Source organism: Astyanax mexicanus, chromosome 1 (assembly GCF_023375975.1).
Source record: "Astyanax mexicanus isolate ESR-SI-001 chromosome 1, AstMex3_surface, whole genome shotgun sequence".
NCBI lineage: Eukaryota > Metazoa > Chordata > Actinopteri > Characiformes > Acestrorhamphidae > Astyanax > Astyanax mexicanus.
In genome coordinates, this window is record NC_064408.1 from 111,652,991 (window position 1) to 111,679,139 (window position 26,149).

The following is a 26,149-nucleotide window of genomic DNA, read 5'->3' on the forward strand; positions in this document are numbered from 1 at the left end:
GAGGAAAGTGTGATCTTCGGTTGTATGGTTTTCATTTCTCTCGCACTGTTTTGTTCTGATGATTGAGAAATCATACAACTCTGCACACTCAGTTATACACTATTCATGTATTGTTTATTTTGAAGTAAAGAGTATTGATAGTAGTTTATCTTTTAGTTGGAGTATCTGTCTCTGCTATCTAGAGAAGACTCTCTATTAGACTTTTAAGAATTGCTGTGAGGGTTTTTTGCATTTAGTGATTAGTATGTCTGGTTGATGGATGATTAACTCATCACCTCATTCCCAACTAAAGAACTAGCTGGAGCACCATAATTCCAGAGAAAATAGTTTCACTGATTCACAGCTCAATGTAGGGCTGCATGATATATCTTCAAGCATCGTCATTGCGATGTGCGCATGTGCGATGGTCAAATCGCAGGACGTGCGTTGTCACCTAAGGCAATAAAAACAAACACGTCATGTTGCAGTGTTCTGATTCTTGACACAAGAAATGGATATACAGCGTTCTGAGTGAGCAGCGCCATCTCTGTCTGTGTGAACTGGGCGTAAACACGAGGTGACCACATGGCCTTCACATAGATGGACACATGCACATAGTTTTGCGCATATATGTTCAGTTACAGCCGGATTTCACGCATTTAATCCCAGAAAAGCGCTTTTTCTTTATTTAAAAGGGCCATTTAAATGCTTGATTATTGTTGTTTTGCTGTTTTTCTCTGGTTTTGAGTGCTTGGGTGACTCTAAAGCGCTGACTCGGCTCTCAGTCGGTTTGGATCTCTGTCAAGCGATAGCATGCGGGTGGGGGCAGAGCTGGTGCTGTCACGGGTCCTGCATTGTTTAATATCGCTATATATATCAAATATATGATGTAAAAAAAAAATTTAAATATCATGCAGCCCTAGCTGGTGGGCTTCATACTCTTCTATCCCACTTCTGGGATTAGGAATAGTTCCAATAGGTTCATGTTTTTCTGTTCCGGAATCCATATTTTATCATCAGTACTTCTTTACAAAGGTTTGTGTGTGTGTGTGTGTGTGTGTGTGTGTGTCCTTCAATATGATATATGTGCATCAGTCTGTCAGTGGATTCTAAAAACAGTGTAATCATTTTCTTTAGTATAGAGCCGTTTATGTTGTTCCAGTGTTTAGCATTATGAGAATTGGAATAACATTTAAAGGTTCATTTCCATGTTACACTCTACTGGCTGGTAGATAAATACAAACAATCTGCTTATTTAAGCACAATATATATATATATTTATATATATATATATATATATATATATATATATATATATATATATATATATATATATATGTTAGGGGTGTCACGATTCTCTAAATCCTCGATTCGATTTCATTTTCGATTTGAGGGTCACGATTCGATTCGATTCTCGATTTTCTTGTTTTTTTTTTCTTGTTATTATTTTATGCCTCATAAAATTTAAATAATATATTTATTATTATTATTATTATAAATATTATAAATATTATTATTATTATTTATTAAGATATATATGGTAATGCCATCTAGTGACTTTTTTTGGTAGCAACAGTGTGCACTATTAAAACAAGCAGTTTATCAGAGCTGTGTGTGGATGGCTGGTGAAACTGCTCACTTACATGAAGCTGCAGTTCTTCATCCAACCACTAGTCGGAGCTGCAGCAGCACAAGCCCCGCTCTCTTCACTCAGTCACTACTTCAGTACAGCCCAGCCACGGGCTACAGGGCTCAGCCAGTCCGTTTTTACTGTTTCTGTAAACAAATAAAGGTTTTAACCCCACTAACCGGCTAATACAGCTCACTACAGTTCATCTTTCAGCCCAAGCAGCTAACAGCAGCAGGTTAGAACAGCCGACACGGAGTCACTGCTCGGATTACATTATAAACAGGTCAGTTAGCGCGCTGCTAACCTCAGGATGTTTATAACTACGGAGTTTAGTGGACACACCACGGCCGCCAGGTAAGTCTTTTAAAGGCTACTGAAGACTATTAAAGGCTATTAGAGGTTATTGAAAGCATTATTGGGGGGGCAGAAATCAGTACAGGCTGGTTAGATAAGTGATGTGGTGAAACTGTGACTAGCGCGGTCACAGTGATGTTTATTAACGTCATTAAAACAGATTTTGTCAGGTATTGTCTTATAAATATTTACACATAACTTATATCTCTCCTGAAAAGCTTTTATTTTAGTCAGAAACACGCTTGTGTTTACTTTATCTGAGAGAAAGATGTTTTTTTAATTCAATGGAAAGCAACAGGTGTAGTCAATTATAAGTTTAAGATTTTTAATCCACCTCACTGTGATCTATAGTCAGTGTTCTCAAGTCACACTGACACACGCATTTCAGCGAGTTCACACGCTCTCACCTGCGCGCACCCACCCCTCCGTTAGATACAGATACAAAACCTGCGCGCCCAACCCCCGCCCCCCCTCCCCCGTTGGACAGATAAAAAACAGTGATCACACTCCCGCCGACACTCAAAACTTGAGAGCCCTGTCTATATTTCTATAAATCCGTTTTCAGTTTCTCCTCCGTGGTTGAAAGGCAGCTGTCTCTCACACAGCAGAACTGAGGGCGGGGCTGCGCTCATGCAGCGGCTCTCTATTTAAATGAATAGGATGCGCTGTGTTGGTGCCGCGCCATTTGCGTAGCGCGCTGCGCTATTTGCGTAGCGCGCGCGGGAGGGATTGTCGATCCTCTTTTTGACTTCGATACTCGAGACCATGACCTCATTTCGATTCGATTTCGATAAAATATCGAGATCGTGACACCCCTAATATATATATATGCATGCTCAAAGAAACTCATTCAGTCCCTCATTATTAGTCATTCAAACATTCACCACAAGAGGGAGATGCAATCCAATTTTCTTGAAACCATTGAAAGCTAAAACATACACTATGGGTTAGTGTCATGGACTACACAGCATTTTGAATTAATTTTTATTGAATGGCAACTATAGTGTACAACTAGGCTTACTCCCTTGTCTATGATACTGTCCCTATATGTCCAAATGATGTTTATTTTTTTGCGGACACCCTTTCTAATGATTGTATTCAGCTATTTTAATTTGCACCTATTGCTGACACAGATGTGCAAATGCACACACTCAGATGGCCTTTTCTCTGTAGAGAACTATTTACAATAGAAGAGGACTTCGATAAACAGATAAACAAGCATGTTTGAGCACCATTCTTAATACCAGGCATCAGCTACAGGGGTATGTAGCCCCCAGCATTGAGCTGTGGAGCAGTGGGATGAGTTGGAGATGGTCTTTCAATATTCGGATCTCATTAATGCTGTAGCTGTAGCTTTAGCGGCAGACAAATAATCACAACAGGGTTCCATTGTCTAATAGAAAGTCTTATCTCAACAGTAGATACTTCAGAATCTTTACAGCAAAAAGAGCAGTATAAACTATTTTATAATTCCTTTAATTTTAATAAGAAATGCAAATATTTTAAAGTAAAGAGTATGTAGAGGAGTCTTTTAGTTAGAGTATATGTCTCTACTGTCCAGAAAATACTTTCTAATAGACTTTTGAGAATTGCTGTGAGGGTTTCATTGCATTCAGTGGAAAGAGCATTAGTACGTCTGTTTGTTGGATGATTACCTCATCACCTCATTCCCAACTGTTGATACTGCTTAAGTTGGAGTAGCTCTGTTGAAACAATGAATGAACACATGTCTCAATGCTTTTGTACTTTTAAGTGTTATTGTACCGTTTGTCCTTAAACTAGTTTGTAGTTAGATTAAACCAGAACAAGTAGCCTGAAAGCTAAAGAACCAGCATTCTGTGCAGCAGTTACACCCATATGATATTAATATGCACTGTGTGAAAGTTTATCCCTTTCCACAAGCCAGAAGCTGACAGTTTGTTTGTGGTGGTTCAGCTGTTGTCACACTTCCAGTTCACTGAAATCTCGGCCTCAAGTGTTCAAACCTTGTCCAACTACTGTGACTTTTAACCACTGTGAAATAATGCTTCCCAACACTCACACATACACACATCAGTCTGTCGAAACTCTCACAAGTACACAGATATAGAGAAATATGCATGTATGTGTTTGTGGTTTGTGGTCAGAACTGTGAGATTTATTGATGTGGACAGCAAAATAAAAATGCACTGAATACTTTTTACACATATGTAAAACCACAGGGGTTTGTCAAAATAATGGATATAACAGATGGGATGTGGTGATACGTTGGAGTACCTGGGTCCTAACTGAAACCTGTACTCCAAAAAAAGAAATGACATTTTAAACATTAATAGCCGCAAACTACTAATTTGTATGTATAAATGTAGGGCTACTAGTCGGCCCCAACAGGGTCAGAGCTGTAATGCTAACAAACAGAGCAGCTGTGATTGGCAGGTTGGGTGCAGGTTATTTGCAATGCTAACAGTCACTCTTTATAGGATTGAAGCTGCAGTGCCAACAGAAACGGCAGCCAGGCTTAGAGAGCTTGGAGGGGATTAACTCTGGAGTACACTTGCATTTTTATGTGGCTTGTTTGCCTTCATTCAGATATAACCTGACACTTAGGTCTGTCACAATAGGATTTTTTGTGGGTGATATATTGTCCCAAAAAGGACTGCGATGAAGAATATTATGATAAATTAAAGACCATTAAATGCCACAAACATAATGAAAATAGAATATCATAACAAAGCAATTATCAGGGTTTATACGGTCATGAAAACCTGGAAAAGTCATGAAATTTCAAAATAGCAATTTCCAGGAAGAAATTCAAATTTCTCTACCTTTGTGTTTCCATGTATTGACAGAGAAAAGCTATTTTAAGCTAACAAATACATCAGCTCAGAGTAATTTAGCCCTACACGATAGCTCTCAGGATCTGACACATTTATTATTATTGAAGATAATTGTTTATAAAATTATACTGTAATCAATTTGGATTAAAGTTGATAAGGTTTGGCTTTATTGTCCATGTCTGCACTAATGTTTCAAAAATCGTATGGTCATGAGTCATGAAAAAGTCAAGGACATGTATTGGTTAAAAATGGTATGAACCCTGAATTATACTATTTAAAGACCCTAACATTTTAATTAATCATAGTTTGGGAAACATACTGTTTTTCTTCATCTTCTACAGTCTATGTGTATAGAGTTGCAATAATTGAAGCATTAGTCATTCCATGACTGGCTAAAATACTGTTCACTGTTCATATACATAAAAAAAACATACATTTATTGTACAATAAGTTAATAATGCCATTTTTAGACCTGGCCTACTGACACATGCCTTACAAGACACATTAAGTGAACCCAAGTAAATGTGGTTATAAAGTAAATGCCAGATTCAAAATGTGTGTATAAACCCTAGAATTGTTCACTTCTCTCTTACAGGGATCAATTACTTTGCTCACATAAAATAATCAATCCCAAAAAAAAGACAATTTGGTAAATATCAGGACCCTTATATAGTATATATATTATTATACCCTTAAATAGTTTGAGACCTTTTAAAAACAACATTTAACAAAAATGGATAGGGAGTGAAAAGCATGGCCTTGGAGAAAAGTACACAAATATGAAGACAGCATATTTTTCTGAATGAAAAGCTCCTCAGCAAGATTATTAAGAAATTGGCTGAAATGAAGATGTGCTGAATAACAGCGTAATAAATGATGTCTGTGTCCCTGCCTCAGGCAAAATTACATCATCAGCTATTTTGTTCCTACATCAACATCCTAAGCTAATGTTACAGAAAAAAGCATTAGGTGTACTGAGCATAAAACCCCAGCCCAGTGAGTGCATAAGAGTCCAGAGTGTGGTTTTGTTTTGAGGAACCCAATGGAAACTGCTTGGATCCAGTTTTTTATGGCTTGATCATAGGTTATCATTGTCCAGTTTTCCACTAGAGACTGTTTAAAAGTGCAAAACAAGACAAACTACAGCTGCTTTAAAATGAAAAGACCACTTCCTTATGACTCATATAGTCATTATTTGCTCTGATCAGATGAAATATGGTAAAATGAGACCACTTTAAAAACGATTTAATTGAGCTGTAAATGTTCTCTGCCTTCTTTGGCCTCTCGCTCTTTCTGTCAACATACTTCATTGCTTCTTTTTCTGCGTCATCTGTCTACTTCTGCGTTTATGTTTTCTGCTGCTCGATAACCGACATTCGTCCAGAATACTTACTGTGTATTATGTTCCAAATGTCATATAACATGGGGCTAGTATCATGACCCATGACTTTTAGCATTTCCTATGGAGGCTAAAGAATGCTGCAATGACTTTTCCAATATGTATGTGGGCTCTTCTGAAATTAATACCTGATAATACCTGATGCATAGCTGTTCTCATTGACAATTTAAGCTGGAAAAAGACATACACAGTCATTACCACTGTTCACAGTGGGTGGTAATGCCTATGATATATTCCCAGTACATATGTAACACTGTGGATTAAGAAATGGTACATGCTTTGGACTTTTGTGGGTTAAGGATTACAGCAGCAGCTCTGTGCATGGTCCCTAGTCAAAGAAAGCTTTAGTTCTTTGTTCATCCACTAGATGGAGCTACATAACACACACACACAGCTGCAAAAAAAACTAATTAGAACTGTACTCTGCTCTGTGTGACATGTTTGTTAGTTTGGTGGGTTTTACTGTATCTGACCCAAATTCACATATTTGTGTACTTGAAATTCACATATTTGAGCAAGAAGAATAAAGACTTTGAATGCCACTAACTGGATACCTATCTTGAGAGTACAATACTTAAGCCAGTGCACAGTGAGTATTCATAAACACCAGAGCTAGCAAACACAAACAGCAAACTGTACAGACCACATTTGCCCATGATTAAAAAGGACAATTGCGCCCAAAGTGATTGAGTTCCAAATGCTAGATTAGCAGCTTCTTCAGTTTTTTTTTTTTTTTATCACTTCAAGCTCCACAGTGCAGTTCTACACAGGAATTTACAGGCTTCATTAATTGCACTTTGCACCAGTAAGAGCAGAGTGTGAAGGTTCAATTAGCAGGGTAAGAGCACAGTTTTGCTCAAAATATTACAATGCACACAACATTATGAGTGACACAGAGTTCAAAAGAAGACAAATTGTTGGTGCACATCTTGCTGGTGCATCTGTGACCAAGACAGCACGCCTTTGTGATGTATCAAGAGCCATGTTATCCAGGGTAATGTCAGCATACCACCAAGAAGGACGAACCACATCCAACAGGATTAACTGTGGATGCAAGAGGAAGCTGTCTGAAAGGGATGTTCGGGTGCTAACCCGGATTGTATCCGAAAAACTTAAAACCACGGCTGATCAAATCACGGCAGAATTTAATGTGCACCTCAACTCTCCTGTTTCCACCAGAACTGTCCGTCAGGAATATAAATTATTGTGCTCTAAAACCAGGTGTTTCAGTTTCATTGTCCAACCCCTGTACCTACCAATTGTAAAGTAAAGTTCTAAAGTAGATCAGAATGCACTATTGTTCCATTGAAACATCCCCAAAAATCTCCACAGCAGGCAACTCAACAACCTGTTTCTTGAATTCAAAGCACATTCTCATTCTCCTTAATGGCCCTCTGCTCTGATGTACCTGTTGTTCCCCTAATAGGAGAAGGTTATGGAGTCCAACATTCTGTTGGACATACACGCATATTCAGGCTGTATATTTTGCATGCCTGTACTGGAATGTATTGTTCTAACCTGAGCAGAGTTGTGTGAAGCTGGAAGCAGAGCAGTAATTAAGGAGCTGGTTTATTTGGAATGGCACCTTGCTGAGCGCAGCTTCAGGATACACACCACGCGCTCTGTTTGCAGTGGAGGAGAGCAAGAATTTATCACCTCATATTTAGGAGCATCTGAGCCTCCACTGGAATATTCATGTATTCAGCACTATACTGCATACGGTATCTCTGCGCTTTACATGTCCTCTACCTGGGGTTAATGTCTACATGATGAGTGATGAGGAAGGCCCATCAGCACCATAATGTTTGAACACACTGTTGGATTGAAGCCGAGAGTAGCGGGAGCCTGGGACCAGTTCAGAAAGCTCACTATAAACATGATTATTCAGCAGAGCTTGCGTGTCTCATATATCATCTGTCGCTGTCAAACTGCTGACTCCGCTGAATGGAAAAAAAAAAGTTGGAATTCGATTATGAGTCTGAGGCCAGGGCTGTTTGTATATGCATCTCCTCTGTACAGTTCATGACCTATTTTATGTTTATGCTTATATAGATAAATATGATTTAATTAAATTTTAATTTAGAACATGAATAGTTGTTCTGTGTTTAACATATGTAAAATAATCATGCCTACATCCTAATTGCATAATATCAAGTATTAATAGGAAATTTTCACTGGAATACATTTGAATACAGACCGTCCTTATTTTGCCATTTTTGCCTATGTAAGGTTTAAAGAATCATCACTTCGTATCACTTCACTAATAGCATAAGCCATGACTTTTGCCTTGACCCATTAAATCTAAAGACTTCATTATTGCAAGTGGCAATTTTTGGGGTCCAAGAACATGTCATTATAGATCCAGTAGAGGGAAATTTGTCCTTAGGATGTCTTGTATACGAGTGTATCTCAAAAAACTTGAATATTGAAATTGAAAAGTTCAAAGTTCAAAATTTTAAACCAATATTATATTGATGTTTTTCACTCAGAGTGATCTATTTTAAGTGCTTATTCTTTTATATCTTTTATTTTTGATGATTATGACTTACACCCAATGAAAACCCAAAAATCAGTGTCTCAGAAAATTAGAATATTATATAAGGCCAGTTGGTGCTTTTGCCAGTGTTTGCAGTGTGCTAAGTCCTGCTGGAAAATAAAATCTGCATCTCCATAAAAGTTGTCAGCAGAGGGAAGCATAAAGTGCTGTAAGGTTTTCCAAAAAAATACTGCACTTGATTTTTGGGTTTTCATTGGCTGTAAGCCTAGATGGATGAATAGATATAGATAGATAGAGAGAGAGACTTTATTGATCCCAGAGGAACGTTTGGACATCCAGCAGCAGCTATAAATAGTACACTAGTTACAAGACAAGGATAAGATAAAACAATACTTCAAAAAAAATATAGAAGTTTTATATAAATTTGCAGTGCAAGCTTGTGCAAAAACTACTAGTGCAAAAATAGGGAAGCCTATAAAAATAATGTAATGTAATAGGGCATTTCTGAGAGTGTGTCAGCAGAGATGGGGGTGTGTCCATGGTGTGGCTAGAGTGGGTGCAATGAAAAAGTGTCAGAGTTTTTAGTGCCACAGAGTATTAGTTATCATCTACAATAAAATAAATAAACACTTGAAATAGATCACGGTGTATGTAATACATCTGTATAATATGAGTTTCACATTTTGAACTGAATTACTGAAATAAAGCAATTTTTAATTAATTTCTTTTATTTTTAATATATTTTTTTGACACACTAGTACAATAAATGTGAGGTTGTTGACAGATGATATTCATTGCTTTTTAATGCAGTGCTACTCATCATGATTTAAGAGCTAACCTTTTTAACCAGTTTAGGGCAAAGTGTATTTTAGATGGTGGTGTTTATAATGGATGTGAGGTCTCTAAGATTTTTTTTTTTTTTATATATATTTATGGACATTTACTTGATTTTGTATAGTGTTTTATATTAACATCTATATATGGAAGTGCTGTTACGATACTGACATTTTTCAACTTTAATACAAAAAGACCATTGCTCTTCTTTTAGTGCTTTCTATCAGTAAAGCTGGGCTCTGGTAGTAATGGTTTTAGAATGTAGTTGGCTCACTAGTCATGCCATCGCTATGGAGACCAGCCCTGATTCCTTCTCTTTTTTTCGGTCTTTTTTTTTTAGGTTGGATCCTTCCTCAAATCTCCAAAGTTCCCTATATGGATTCTTGGCAGTGAGACCCATCTCTCAGTGTTCTTCACCAAGGTGAGTTGCTGAGGAGAAAAGAAAAACTGCACCTTTCCTGTTTTGTGCTCTCTCTCGCTCATCTCTCACACTTTTGTTTGAAAAAAGAAGAATACCAAAATAGAAGTTTTATTCATTCTTTCACAGCCTTCCTCTCACACCCACGCACAGCAGATAAGATGCATATCAGTGAAAAAGAGCAGCTTAGGGTGTCGCAGTTGATCATTTATGTCAGGACGATCCTGTGCTTTTAGGAACATCCTTTATCTCTGTCTAGGTCTCATGCCTTCTTACTTTTTTGAGTTGGTCCCTCTCTGGCTTGCTCTTGCAGACAGTAGTTATCTCCCTCTCATTTCCTTACTCAATAAAGCCTCAAAAACACAAGAATGTGCTTGCTAATAGATTTAAGACTGCAGAACGTATGAAAAGAGATTGAGAGAGATTTTTGGACTTATAAGGCAGGGAGTGTGGTGTGTTCTGGCGGCAGTCTTCGCAGCATGCCATCAGGTTTGGCAGTAACACACTTGTGCATGCACACACACACATAGCGAACTGATATAGGCAGAAAAGGCGTGTTTATGTGCGTGCGTGCGTGTGTGTGTGTGTGAATGGCCAGTTATTGATAGATTTGAGAACTTCAAAAACCCTGTTTTGGCCCCTCTAATTATTATTCTTGTTGTATATACAGTTCTGGTAAAAAATAAAAGACCACATAAAATTAATGAGTTTCTTTGATTTTATCCAATTTAAAAAAATCTGGAATATAATCAAGAGGAAGATGGATGATCACAAGCCATCAAACCAAACTGAACTGCTTGAATCTTTGCACCAGGAGAGGCATAAAGTTATCCAAAAGCAGTGTGTAAAACCGGTGGAGGAGAACATGCCAAGATGCATGGAAACTGTGATTAAAACCAGGGTTATCCCACCAAATACTGATTTCTGAACTCTTAAAACTTTATGAACATTAACTTGTTTTCTTTGCATTATTTAAGGTCTGAAAGATCTGCATCTTTTTTATTATTTTAGCCATTTCTCATTTTCTGCAAATAAATGCTCTAAATGACAAGTTTTATTTGGAATTTGGGAGAAATGTTGTCTGTAGTTTATAGAATAAAACAACAAAATGTTCATTTTACTCAAACATAAACCTATAAATAGCACAATTAGAGAAACTGATTCAGAAACTGAAGGGGTCTCTTAATTTTTTCCAGAGTTGTATGTGCAAGTATGTATATGTGTGTGTGTGTGTTTGTGTATGTGTGTGTTTGTAAGCACATTTGTATGCATGCACACATGTGCATGTGTGTGCTATCCCCTGTGCTGAAGGAAGAAATGTTTGTTTCTCATAAAAGCTCCCACCTGGAGGAAAGAGAGATTGACTGCAAACATAAATCACCACCCTGCACTCAGGGCCATTACTGTCAGTACATTATCTTCATCCGGTTTGTGTGTGTGTTTGTTTGCACGCGTGTGTGTACTTGCGTGTGCACTGAAGCAGTTTCTGTCACTATTTATATCCTGATCAACATAAATATTTCTTGAATGGTTGGCTGGTGATGGGCTGAAACACTAAAGACACTCCCATGTTAAAATCATCAGTGTCATCCTCTCACATTCAGAGAAATTCACAGGTAACACACTTCTCCTAAATAAAGTAATCAGACATTAGGATTTTTTTTTCTATGTATACCTTCATATATAGATGGCATTCAACTGCACTGAATTTGGCATGTTAAGATCTTACCATTTTTAGGCAACACTGAATTGTCTGCCTGTTTTCAAAAGTAAAAATGCAAGTTTTTTAAGCAAGCTCAAGTGATAGAACAAAATTTGCTTTTATTTAAGAAATGAAAATGAATTTTATAAAGTATAACTATTAAAATGCTTTAAGATTCTAAAAAAATTCTAACAAATCTGTAAACCATGAAAGGAACCTTGTGTAAATAGTTAAATTTCCTCCAGTTCTATTTCATATATTCAGAATTTATATTCAGAATGTATTTTAAAGGCAGTTTTGAGTCATTCCAAAGCAACAAATCACACTAGGATGCAAAAGGTATCAATGTGCACTATATGTCAATGTACCTTTTGCCGACACAGATTTGCAAATGCACACTCATGCCCACACTCACAACTTGTCTAGACCCTGTAAGGAAGTGTTGCAATAGAATATCTGGACTAGGGCTGCAGATTATATTGTTCCAGCATTGTTATCCCAATTTACGAATGAGTAATAATCACATTGCAGGATGTGCAATGTTTTGTGCAATGTTTAATGACATTTTAATAAAACATATTCTTATTTTGCATGACAAGAATAATACCAGAATAATAATTATTATATATATATATATATACCTTTTGTAATTTACTTTACTCCAATCATTGATGCACAGATTGCATTATTAACATCATGACATGTAGGATCGTTGATGTCTAATGAAATAAAGTCAGCGCAAGGGCTTTAGAGCTGAGGTACTTCTGGGGGTTCTGATGAGCTGGGGATGACTTCGAGTGGTTATCATCAAACATATTGACCTCACTAATGCTCTTTATGTTAAATGCACCCCTAATATTATGCATGAATATTTCAAACTAATGTAAATGATGTATTTATTGAACTGCAGAACAGAAGACTATCCAGAAGAACCTGGACACCTGTATTAATAGGTCTGGACATAATTAATTTAGCTGCATTTCTCCTATTAAAATAAATTGTAGATTATTTTGTAATATTGATCCAGATCTTAAAATTGAACGCGATTAATGAGATTTTGTAAAAGTATAATTGACTTGAATTGTTGTGATGTCAGATATTTTTATATATTTATATTATATATTTAAGTGTAAACCGGGTGCATGATCTAAATAGTAATTTTGCAGCCTGTTTGGTTTGATGACACTTGTGCTGTTTGCAGTATGTAAACTACGCTTTTTAATAGGCTTTGTATAAATTAGGCAAATTATTTGCCTGAGCTGATCTACTGTATGTGACTCATCATTACCATTGTTCTGTACAAGCAATAAACAGAGTTTATTTAACCTTAGAATATAAATCAATAACATTTTACAGTAACATTTTTTACATATACTAATTCTTCATGGTAAAGTCATGGTAAACCAGGAAGTAAGTGAAGAAGACCCAGATTTCCAGTTTGCAGGTTTTGCACAATTTATACACAACTTTTATCCCACATTCTCCATCACTTCCTCTCCATGTATTTCATCGCTTTCTTTGTCAGTATTCTGTGGAGGAACCAGCATCTCCCCTCACTGGCCTGGCCATGAACCGGTTTGCATTTGTTAATTCCTCCGGATACAGGCCTCCCTACAGGGCCACCTTGTGTATAGAGTTACAGACTGCACCTGAGAGATCACAGAGTCTGAAATATGAAATGTATGACAGGTGCCCAGTGCTTTATACTGCTGTGCACTGACTCATCCCACAATAATAGACTTCCTTTTCTTCCTGACAGTGTTTCAAGAGTCTTGTGCTGAACTTTTGCTTTTGATTTTGTAAAATAATATGCTCTGTGTTAATTGAATGTGGAGTTAAAAATAGGGTCGTTTTCTCTGAGAGAGATTAAGCCTAGTCTTAAACTGAGTTTCCTTTTAATGTAAAATCTCCATTCAAAATTTTGTATAGTCCAAGTTTAGCCTTAATCTATGTCTAGGATTTTTACATTAAAAGAAAACCTCTTGAATAGAGCCGCACAATATATCGTTTGAGCATCTTTACCACAGAGGGAGAGACTACACAAAAGTTGCAGGAAGTACAGTGTTACTAATTTAACTAAATGCTTGTCATGTAACAAGAAATCTACCTAATCATGTCTGCCCAAATCAATTATTTTACTATTATTATTTTATTATTAATAAATATACATTTTATCTATATAGCACCAAAAAAGGGTGTGAGAGCCGTTTTCAGTTCTATATTGATCCTTCTTCTCTTATAGTGCACAAACATAAACAAGGGCAGACCTGTATTGGGATTCCTCAGAGGAGTCTGAATCCCTTCAATGCAAAGTCTTGAAAAGTAAAAAAATCCATTTAACCAGCATTTTAACTTAATTTTTAGATAATTTTATTTATGTGCACACCTACTAGCTTTTTAATAAAATATAGTTTGACTTTGGTTGTCTGATCTGCATGTACCAAGGCGCTGTTATTAATGCACTGGTTATTGCACAACTGGTTGAAATATTGATGATTTTTTTTCTTATTTAGACTAGCAATTTGCTGTTGCTTCCTGTTAGCAGCATGATCCGTCCACTCACATCCAAAACACAATTAACCCTTTTTAACTCTCTTAACACACTCACACTTAAACATGCACACACACACTCTTAGCCTAGCCTCAGATGAGCGTAGGATCGTTGCATTTGGAAATCTGATCTGTTTGGTTTTCCCCAGAGCAATGCAACTCCATGCCATCTGGTTTACTTCCGCCCCCCGGAGGCATCGGCAGGGTCAGCCACTCAGCCCGGCCCTGAGAGACACGGAAATGCTCTCAGAGTTCGCCCCTAAACTACAGCCGTTAGCCCTCGCTCTCCCCTAAGGCTGCAGAACTAATTGTGTTGGGCTTTTGGTTACAGCCAGATGTGAAAGTTTAAGTGATAAGAATTTGTTGTTTTGGCTTATTGCGTGTAGTTATTTTGTTAGTCCACAGGAAATAAAGGATCAGCGAGACAAGAAACAGGCCGAACAAAAATGATGGCTTATTAAAAGTTGTCTGGAAATGAAGATCAGCATCAGATGTTGATGTGTTTGTGTTTAGATATCTGGGGTAAAAAGTAAATAATGTGGCATATATTGATAAAGGAAATTATATTTTCACTTAGTAAGTCAACCATAGATTTTTACATGGAATATTTTTAGAGATATCTGAAACAGTTCTAGCATTTGGTTATTTAGATATTGGAATAAGGCATCAGGTGAGTAAATTTTAGTGTTTATGTTTTTAAATGTGATGCACCACATGGACTTAGAAAAATGTTAGATAAATAAAATTAGGGCTGGGTGATATGGCCCTAAAAAAAATTACAAGATTCTAAGGTGTTTCCGATAACGATTTTCCTGACGATATGACTAAGCATTAAATTATGCTTAGTGACTAAGCATTAAAGTATATGCTGTAGTATAGACCAAGACTATACTACAGCAACAAAATAAACATAATTTTAGTTAGTATAACAAAAACATCTATAAATGTCCTTTTTTAAAACAGTTCTGTAGTGTAGAAAACCACTGTAGTGTTATAAACATAATGTAACCACAAACAGCTATCACAGAACACAGCATATTTAGCGCCCACATGTTAACTGCACAAAACAATTAAAATCGAGTACAGTAAATCACAAAACCAATACAAAATACATGTTTTCAGAAATAAGAAATATTGCAATATCACAGTATGGAGCTTTTTTTTTTTTTTTACGTGGCAAAAATGTTGGCAATATTATCATGTATGATGCCATTAATGACATGGCATGAATGAAACTTTAAAGCTCTGAAATTTTCTGTTGGAACTGAATGCTTATTTAATTTACTACGAGACTCCTGGGTAATTCTGAACAGGTTATAGGGTCAGGGTAAGGGTGAGTCTGTGAGCAATTTAGGTTTAGGTTGTCAGCACAGGCCACTGGGTGATGTACACTGGAGTCAGACTGGTTCTCTGAAAGTGCCGTTAATGGGCTTTTGGTGAGCAGAGTGGTTCACCAGGTTTAGAAAGCTGTCTTGTAATGCTCTTTGCTCTTTGTGAGTTAATGCTGTTGGAGCGGGCTGCCTGGCTGCACTGGTGATGGGTGCAGTTGTAAGAGGTGTGTGTTGGAGCGGGTGAAAGAGAGGTGTCTTTAATGGCCGTGCAGGTTTTAAGCCGCAGTCCCAGCGGACGTATACTCATGTTGCTGTTTTTATGTGTCTCTGTGCCTCTGCTTTTAGCCTCTAATAGGGTTTGTGTTCCACTCTTATCTGATTTACACACACAAAGTGGCAGACACTACACAAATGACCTCTCAGAGGGGTCCCACGAGGGCATGAGGGGGACACACACAAACACTGGACACTAAAGGAATGATGTAGCCCAGGGTGGGGGGAAAAACAAAGCAGGTCTCAGTGGGCTCACACTTGCACATACACACACACCCACCCCGAGGCAATATGGTAATGAAATAGGATTTTTTTTTTTTTTTTTTTTTTTTTTCAAGCTGCATTGTGGTAAATATAGCCGTGTATAATGCAGGGTAATGTGATCTATGTGTCTCAAACCAGAGGCCTCCTGTTTATCCCAAAACTCCAGACACACTCTCTTTTTCTCTCACACTCTTAAACTCTACACACACTCTTAAACTCTACACACACTCAGCCTGGAATGGATGCAGGCACGTAATGCCAGTGCCCCCTGTGTGTTCCACCACTGTCGCATCCGTTTCTTCTCTCTTCATGTTGTTTTATGATATCTTGTCTTTTGAAGGCCGGTCATGATGAGGTTCACATCCCTCCTTCCTTTTCCTTCCTCGCCTCCCTCCTGCTCTCTCTCTCTCACTCTCACTAGAGACCTCCGTCTGTGCTTCTCTTTTTGAAGTTTTGGATTCTAATTCATATATCTGTCCTTCGTACACACACTCATATTTTCTCCTATTCAGTGAACTTAAATGAATATTTCAAATAAACACTAAATATAGCCAATCAACCGAGATGTATGGGGTTTCAAGTTAGCTTCTTTTGTTTTGTGCTTAAGATATGAGGCTAGTATAACAAGTATTGGAAACACTAGTTGGCTGTATAATCTTATAGACTGTATAGTCAGATTGGGAGGGAAGTATGAGCAGAGCAGATTTCCTTTAAAACTGGAGAAAGAACCATTAAGAGGAATCAAGGCTCACAAGGGGGATCACAGTCCCCTTTGGTCAGTACTGCTTATAAACTTGGAAAAGCATCTCATCACATCATAACAGCAAGCAGTTCAACTTGTTGCCAAGGCCAGTTGTCTCCACTGGAAATTGGCATGAAATTTATTAAGGCAATAATGTAAATAAGCCAAACAATTTAGTTATTTTTGTAATATTCAAACAGATGTTTAACATTTTACTTACATACATACATTAAATGTATGTATTGGTAGCTTACAGCTAATCTTAAAAAATATACAAATATGTCTTCCAGTTTTGCCAATATCCTGCGTTTAATTTAATATTCCAAAACTAAGTAATAGAACTCTGCGTATTCCATTCCATTTCTTTGCATGCAATTGTCCCACAGCAGTATGCTCATGCTGTTGCTTCTGTTTATGAAACTATTAATATTGCAAGCTCAATCTTTTGTGCAATACCACAGCATAATGTTCATTCACGCAAAGTGAAGCCAGATTACAGCACAATTCCAGTCACAATTTGGCAAAGCATATCTAGGACGACATATGAAAATGACTCGGACTGTGTCCACACAATCCTTAAAAAAATGGAATGCTTGTCACATTGAGTGAAACTGGTCCAGTGGCTTTTCTACATGAACACGGTTTGACACAGATTGCTGACAAACAGGTCTGGGACCGGTCTTCTTAGCACAGTTAGCTACCTGTGATTTGGGACACAGAACTGTTTAGTGGGAGGGCTTAAAACAGAGGGATCTGCCTTTTAACCAGTCCGGCCAGGCCACCACCATAACACCAACATGTTGGATGAGTCTAGTCATGAGCATTGCTAATTAAGTTTTAGCTACGTTGAGTGAGCCCAATTGCCGACACTGGTAACACAGTGTTAAGGGTGTTAACGCTGCACACCGACATAGCTAACAATATACGTGCAATATAATATGTCCTGTTTTAAGCTTTTGTTTAAGCAACTCCACTTAACCAAGAGGAAACAGAAACTGTAACAGCACTAATTGCTCTGTACTGGCATATAACAGTACAGTACGGAACTGCCTTAGTAACCATTTGGCCCTGCAGTGGAAAAGTGGCTTTAATGTGCATCAGTTTGATCATTTCTTGCATGTCATTTTTTTATCGGTACATGTATTTTCTTCCGTTATCGCTTTTTCTGCATGCCATGACAAGAAATGGCATTTCCTGCCTCTTAAATCTTGTCTTATGAAAGCTCGGCCCCCCTGTCATTTTTCCTCTGTCCAGAGAATAGCTGATATTTTCCACAAACTGCTTAAGCAGCCGTTTAACCCATAAATGCAGAAAAAGGGGGAATGGAAAGTTGTTTTTTTTTTTTTTTTTTTTTTTTTTTTTTTTTTTTTTCCTCCTCCCCCCCCCCCCCTCCCCACTGATGTCTGGCCTCTTGTAAGGATGTTCGGAGAGGTCAGCAGACTAAAAGTCTGATGTGCCACCTTTCTTCCCTTAAAGACAGAAAGTGAACGATTATAAAGTGGATTGGAGGTCAATTGAATTTTGTATTGCTCTACTGATTTACATCTGCTATTTGTGTGTGTCTTTTATGGTGGTCAACATTCAGATTTATAGAAAATATTAGTTTTAGCACTCTTAAAAAATAAAGATGCTTTAAATGCTGCTAATTTTTATTTTCTAAGCATTTGTTTGCTATACGTTTAACACTTTGAAATTTACTCTTCTGCATTTTATAATAATTAGACCGGTAAAAATGACTTGGAATTAACTATTAAGGGTGCTGCAGGCTATGCCCCTGTAACCTACTGTAATTCCTCCTCCTTCAGTGTTCTGCCTGTGAAAATGGCACACTGAGAATCATCCCAGCTCACTTTTCTGCAACCATGAAAAGCATCAGTCAACACCTGCTTAGATATCCTCGTAGAAAAGACCCTGGAAGCAGAACACACTCGTACATAAAAGGACGGTACGGGAAGCGTAAAATTATCACTTCATTCTATGTTTGCGTGGCATGTTTCAGGTTATCATTCGGCAGACAGCAGGTCTCTTGAAGGCATTGTGCCGACTGACAAGTCATTAATCATCCCTAGCTGATCTGTTACACAGTCTTCTCATCTTTTCTTGTGTATCGAGGACAGACGGAGATCATATCTCTTTACGTATGGTAGTGGTGGCTAATATATCATCTGTGTGTGTCATACTGCAACATTGATTTTTCATTTTGCTTGATATTGATAGATAGATAATGAGCATTGCAGCCCTTATTCTGTTTCAGAATATAGGGGTGTACCTGTTTCCCAGCATTTTGTCCAGCCTATTGTATGTAGCAGACAGTTATGTCTACAGTCAGCTTGATTGCAAATATGAAATCTCTATAAATATACCATAAACGATGTTTAAGCTGCAAAAACACAACTTCTCTGCCTGATCAGGACTGTGTGGGTGTTGTAGATGGCAGCTTTTATTTTCTCTGGGAGGTCTGACTTAGAAATTGAATAGCATATGAGATTACAGTGAAGTTACGGTCAGCCAGGAGTAACTACAGTAACCACCATGGTGAGTGTTGGTGGCCAAAACAAGTAGGAACTGGGTTAGTCATGCAAGCATCATTAGCTAATGTGGCTAGTGTGTGGTTCTGAATTGCATATAATTATTAAAATTATTGCATTAGATTTAAAAATAAGCCTAATATACATACCAGACGGTGAGGTGGATCTTTAATTAAATAAAAGAATGTAAAATGTTTCATATCCAAATGTTCACTCCTACTAATTAATGCATTCTGCTACTTTAGGTTGCACCCATTGCTGACACATATGTAAAAAAAATTCCTTTAGAGAATCCAATTAATGGAACAGTCTGGAGTTCCAGCAGTGGGAGTGGGCTATAGGGATATAAAACCCACAATCACTGAGCTGTGGAGACATGAAATAATGTTTTTTGGAATAATGTTTTGCTTCATCCAATATTTTTTTATGGAATGTGTTGTTCATTTATAGATAAGGTGGGGTGGTGTTCACCATCCAGCATCCTTATCTCATTAATGCTCATCATTGAATGCAGTCAAATCCTCACAGAAATGTTTCAAGATCTAGTAGAAAGCCTATCTGGACATTAGAGACAGTCATACTGCAACAAACAACAAATATCATTAGTTGCAAACTTGATGACTGTAGAAAAGCTTGAATTGAATCCACCACAGGTCTGATGCTTCTGCTGGCTGGTTACAGTATGATGAGCAGCTCTACTCATCCCCATATGTTGCAATGCCAAAAAAAATCCATTTTAATTTTCCTTCTCTGAACTGTCTCCAGTCTAATATTGGAGGAATGACATGCATGCTTATATACAGTGCCCTCCAAAAGTATTGGAACATTGAGGCCATTTCAATTATTTCAGCTGTAGACAGAAACCATTTGAAATCAACACTAAAAGATACACATTCGATAGAAGATCAAAATGTCAGCTTTTATTTATTTATATTTACATCTAGATCTGATGCAGAGTTCAGAAAGTAGCACCTTTTGTCTGATCCCACCCATTATTTCTTGTGAGCGAAAGTATTGGAACATGTGACTGTCAGGTGTGTTGTGTTGCCCAGCTGTCAAGCTGACAGAAGATGAGTTTATTAACCTTCATTAGTGTAAAATGGACTCAAAAGTCTACAGAAACATTTTCAATGTCAGTTTAAAGAAGTATGCAACCAAACTGATTGGTTCCTTGTGATCCTTTAACATGCAGCAAGGTAATGACCACAAACCCACTACAGCCTGGAAAAGCATCACAGAAGAGAAATGCAAAAGTTTAATGATGTCATGGGGTCACAGTTTTGATGCAGTTATCACAAGAAACGATTTTTCAACTAAAATATTCTTTTTCATTTCATTTTAAATCATTTCATCTATTTTCTGTTAAAATACTTTTGCACATAAGAAAAATGAGTGGGCTCAGATAAAAGGTGATATCTTCTGAACTGTGTATCGGACCCAAATGTTGATTTTTTTTTTTGTCTCATATTCTTCTTTTAGTGTTAATTTCAAATGTTTTCAATCTACAGCAGAAATAATGGAAACTATAGTTTTGGAGGGTTCTGTGCATTGATATTACTGCAGACACCATTAAATAGTCATTTCCTTTTTGCAAACATCGATCATGCTAAGAATCGGGTTCAGGTTTCCATATTTTTAAACTCTGAGCTGGACCCATAACATAACAGTGGTTACCTCGCAAATCATCAATTTTCTTTTATTTATTTATTTATTTATTTATTTTTATACACTTTACTTGGTCTTGTTAGGTTATTGATTATATTAGGAGTTGTTTAGAGACAGTTCCTTTGTCAGCACTGCCTGTCTATGATGTATGGCAAAAAAAATCATATTATTGATCCTTTTGCCTTTATTGCATTAGTGCTTCTCAAGTGCACACACACACACACACACACACACACACATGTACATACCCATGGGCCTTGTAACACATGAACAGCCCAACATCCCCTCTTAGCACAGAACAATAGTCTGTACAGCAGCCTCTCTTGAGCACTGGTGTCTTTTTAGAGAGGTTACTCCAGCAACAATAGAGATGGTCACAGAAAGCCAGCCAGAAGAGGAGCACTGAATAAAGAGTATGCCATGAGATTGAGACAGAGATAGTGTTAAGAGAGAGCAAGTGAGGCTAGACAGTGGTGTTTGGTTAAAGAGCAATGGTCAGAAACGTGAGTTTTGCTTTTATTTCTCATGTTAAGTTCAGTGTCTCGTTGCTGACCATGTCTTGTCTGTTGTATCGGGTTTTAAACACACTGGCTAATGGCTCTTAAGTTTCCCGCTAGTGAAATACTTCCTAGACGCTCTGTTCAGAGCTGGAGTTTGGGTTACCGTACAACAGGCTATCACTGATTAGTGCTGTGGCTAGTGTAACAGTCACACCGCTGGCACTGCTTTGATGTTGCCATGCTGAGGTAGTTGTGACAGGCTAGCCTGTTGATAATGATCTGTTTGAGAGCCATTTGTTTATACTACCTCAAAGAAAGCAATTGTTTGAGCAGTGTTGCTGGGCTGGTTGAACCAAGTAACGTCTACACAGTGTCCATTCTGTGTGTCATACAGGTCACTGTGAGCTGTTATCTGATTTGGGAGAGTTCTGGTGGTCTGCTAGGTTTTGTATGGGAGTTGAATCCTATTTTTCTAAATCTTTTATTATGAATACACCAAAATAAAAAACGTGTTAAATTTTGGCCAATAGCAGAACACAATTTGTACAGGATTACTACCACTACATTAACTATGTATCAGGGATGCACTTATGTGGGAATTCTGGGGCAATGCCAGTATCCAGTATTGCACATGTACGTATCTGCCGATGCCAGTGCTAATATACACATTTACAACTTATAGGGCCGCTAGACACCCTGATGTAACTTTATAACCTTAATATTAATAAAAATTGGCATTAATCAATGGATTTTTAGGTAACGTGTCCAGTGTTTGCTAGTGTAGTAGCACAGCTGCCATCGCTTGATCCTTTTCCGGCATACAATAAATGTTAGCAAGAATCTGTTTGAAATATTTGACAGATCAGCAAAGTTTGATGATGTTGAAAAAAAAGGCATTGGCCGATACTGATATAATTCTGACATCATCATGCATCCCTATTAAATAGCTCTTTTTTGTATTTAAAAAAAAAACAAAATTCCATAAAAAAATATACAATTTAATAAAAAAACATTTACAGCCTAGCGGATATACAACAATATTTAATTAATATTCACCATTTCTCAAAATCCTCTTATAAAAAAAAAAGCTTAATATCTAAACTTTGTGTGCAAAAGTATTGGGACATCCACTTATCCATTGTTTCTTTTGCAATCAAGGAGTGCATTTACTGTGAAGATTTGACTGCAATCAATGACAATGCAATAAAAGCATTAGTGATGTTAGGATATTGGATGAACAACACCCTAGCTCCTATCCCTATCCCAAAACTGTTGGATGCAGCACCATTATTCTAGAGAGGGATTAGATTGGTGACTATGGTAATTTAGTTTTGCAGTTTGCAGGATGTTAGTATTCCTGTTTACACCTGGTCTCTTTATATGACTTGTGTTTGGATTAAATCCAAAAAAGATTTTTAACTAAAAAATTATACCTAGTAGACAAATGTCTTCAGTTAGTCTGAATGAAATCTGATTTCTGTGGCAGATATGTCTACACTGCTATAACATGGCTTATATCTGAGTCTCAGACCACCCGCTTAAGGCTGCATTTGGATCTGTTTTAAAATCAAGTCTCTTGATTGTCCATTTTTTTGACTTGTTCTGATCCTGATAAAATCCTGATACTTTCCATTACATGGCCAGGTGTAAACAGGTCCATTAGTTTATTGGTAGCTAGACTAGCTTCATAGTTCCGGTGCAAAACTGTAAAATCAAGCTTCAATGGATTCAATTAATGGTTTATTTTTAGTGCAGAATTGTGAGAATTTTTATTTAGTTTAGGATGTTTCCTTGTGTGTAGTTAAGAATATAGTAGTGATAAAATATAAATAAGTAAACCCCACACAGGAATATTAAAACCTCCTGGGGCTCATGGTCTAACAATAGGTCTAGAAGTGTAAATAGGCACTTTTATCTTGAGTTGTATCACAGGCCTGGAGCTAACCTTTCAGTGGCCTTGATTACCTCACCAGCGCAGCCAGTCACTGGAGGATGTTCTAGGACCTTGGAGAACCTGGACGTGTGTATATAAGTTAAACAGTGCTCGCGCTGTGTGTTGCAGACGGTATATTTCTGTGAAAAATAGACTGCTGTTTTAGATCTGGACTGTGTCACTGCAGACTGGAGTTTGTGCAGGTGACAGAAGTGTGTAGAAAATGCAGATTCCGTCAGATACTTGCACATACTACTTCACATCACCTTTTAAGGCTGAAGTCCTTCAGCAAGACTCTGCTTTCTATTCAGAGCTTTGTGAGTAAAACCGGAGCCCCTGCAGGTACTCGGCCAGTAGGTCTCAGCTTCCCCCTTTTTTCATTTTGTGTGTTAAGAGATAGGGCTGTGACGATAATTTTATTACCGCAATACCGCGGTTATGGGACGTCACCGCGGTGATGAGCTCATTACCGTCATTACCGCATTTTTTTATGGCTGTCAAATCTGATTGACTGGGTTTTGAGCGGTAGTAAAATGCTCCATATAAGCACAACTGTGGTGAATTCAGTATTAATATGTCAAGTGTAAGTCCTACACTATAGGGCTGTGCAATATATCAAATATATTTTGATCGCGATAGATATTGGTGTCAAACGATCTCAAAATTCATAATATCGAATATAAAATTTTTTGTCATTTATCTGTGCTGCCGCTGCACTGGCGCGGCAGCGAATGGGTTAAGCAAAACGCGGTGCGTGGTACTCATTGAGGTCAGAACAGCTCTGGAGTCTCCTGCTCACTTCGTCTCCATTGAGGCTGCTGAAGAGAGTGAAGATTAGCAGCACTAATATTGGCTCGGAAATGGAAGCTACAGGGCAGGCTCAGTAAGTTGAGAAAAAAGGAAGAAAAAGACTCAGAACAGAAGAGAATCATCTGCAAGATTTGCCGGAAAGTGGTGTCTGCACCTCTCGCCAACACATCAAACTAATTCACCCACCTCAAGGTAAACCATAGAGCCATGTAAGGTGTTCCGTGGTCACATTTTGAGAAAGTAAAATATATTAATTCATTGTCTGGCTGCTGGCTGTTCTGCGTGAGCACCGCGGAGAACGCGCGGCATTGCGCCTCAGTCTTGGTAAAAATAGTAAGGTTGGTTGAAGTGTAGTTCAAACAGCAAAGCAATGATATAAAACTATAACCACCATCTTTACTGAAATGTTGTTATCTGACCAAGTCTGAGGTAAAATGCGCTGCGCCTTGTCTCTTTCACAGCACGCGGAACTGAGTTCAGAACCGCTACAAATATAACCATATAAAACTCAGTTCAGATAAATAAACTTCAGATGAGTAAGGACACGTAAAGTGAAACAAATATTGTCAAACATAAAGGACAGGTTTCTATTATTTTAAAATGGAACTAATGTCTTTTTTTTGGTTGGTTGTCTCTTGCGAGCCGATTTCTTAACGTCACAACATTTTAATCAACATATTATATGACGCGGGTCCCGTCAGGATATCTTGCGGCACAGACAGAACTGAATTGTTATTGGCGGGAACAGGAGTTTAATCAATCCAGAGGATGTGGGAGCACATAATAAATAGTTAAGAAAATTGTAATAATCACGCAGTGATTCTCATGCACGCAACAAAAAAACCCTAAGCACAAAAAAGGAGCGGAGAATGGACCGACACGCGCACACACACACCGATTTTTTTTTTGTAATGTGGTAAGAAACGTGACCGCACTATTCAGCGCGGTTTTAATAAATATTTTTTTTAATTTTAAGCACTAAATGTAATTTATTAAATTTATTTAGGACCGCGGGGCAGGTGCGGCAAAACTGTGTATGTGGCGGGCTGATGCGGGATTAAAAGAAGGATTTTTTTTGCGGAACGGTAACGGGACAAAAAAGAAATGATGTCTGAATTAATTTCCTCCAATCGAATATAATTTAACAGGGTTTAAGAATATAAAATAATTTATAAACAAACGAAATATTTAATATTGAGCTAATAGCCCAAGTGCAAAAATACAAAATCTGTAATACTCTGCACTGCACAATTCAAACGAAATAACGCAGCTGCGCTCCTGCCCTGCGATGCAGCCGAAGCCTGGTGTGAGGCAGCAGAAATTCTGGGGTGAAAACTACATAACTACACAACATAAGGAGACATAATGCACTCCAAATATTCAGGAGGGAAGTGAAATAAATGATACTGTACAGATATAATCTGTATCTAGTAGATATTTAATGAGAAATAAGAAGAGTGTGAATAAAAAAAAAACAGACGCCTATCACAGACTTCTTGAGCCCGAACGGCCCGAGGAAAGGGGTGAGAAATATATTTTTTTCGGGCCCGGGGTCAGTGGAAAATTTTTGCTGTGGATTAATTCGTCTTTTTTTTTTAAACGAATATTAGAATATTCGCTACCAATTACTGCCGAATATCCTGAGCTCAAAACCGCTATTCGGGCCAGCCCTAAAATAGATCTATGGATGGAGAAGGGGGAGGCGGACAAGCTCCTCCTTCAAAAAGTCTGCTCGGAAAAAGACAGGTTAGCTGTACAATGACGAATTATACAGGCAGCATATGTTCACTTGTTATGCTGTATTTATGGTTTATGTAGAGGTTGTATGTAGGCTGTATGGTTTGAAGAATTAAGATTTGTTACCAATAAATTTGTGGTGTTTTTTTTTTTTGGGGGGGGGGGGGGGGGTTGTTTTGGGGTCTCG

The 26,149-nt window shown here is 37.7% G+C and overlaps 1 protein-coding gene across 1 annotated transcript in view; it reads left to right on the forward strand.

The window, feature by feature from the left end:
• mindy3 (MINDY lysine 48 deubiquitinase 3) overlaps positions 1 to 26,149 on the forward strand; it is a 74,666-nt gene that overhangs the window by 10,211 nt on the left and 38,306 nt on the right. The window contains exon 10 of the mRNA XM_007242078.4: positions 9,850 to 9,930. Within this exon, the coding sequence (XP_007242140.2) occupies positions 9,850 to 9,930 (81 nt within the window). The remainder of the gene's footprint in view (positions 1 to 9,849; positions 9,931 to 26,149) is intronic.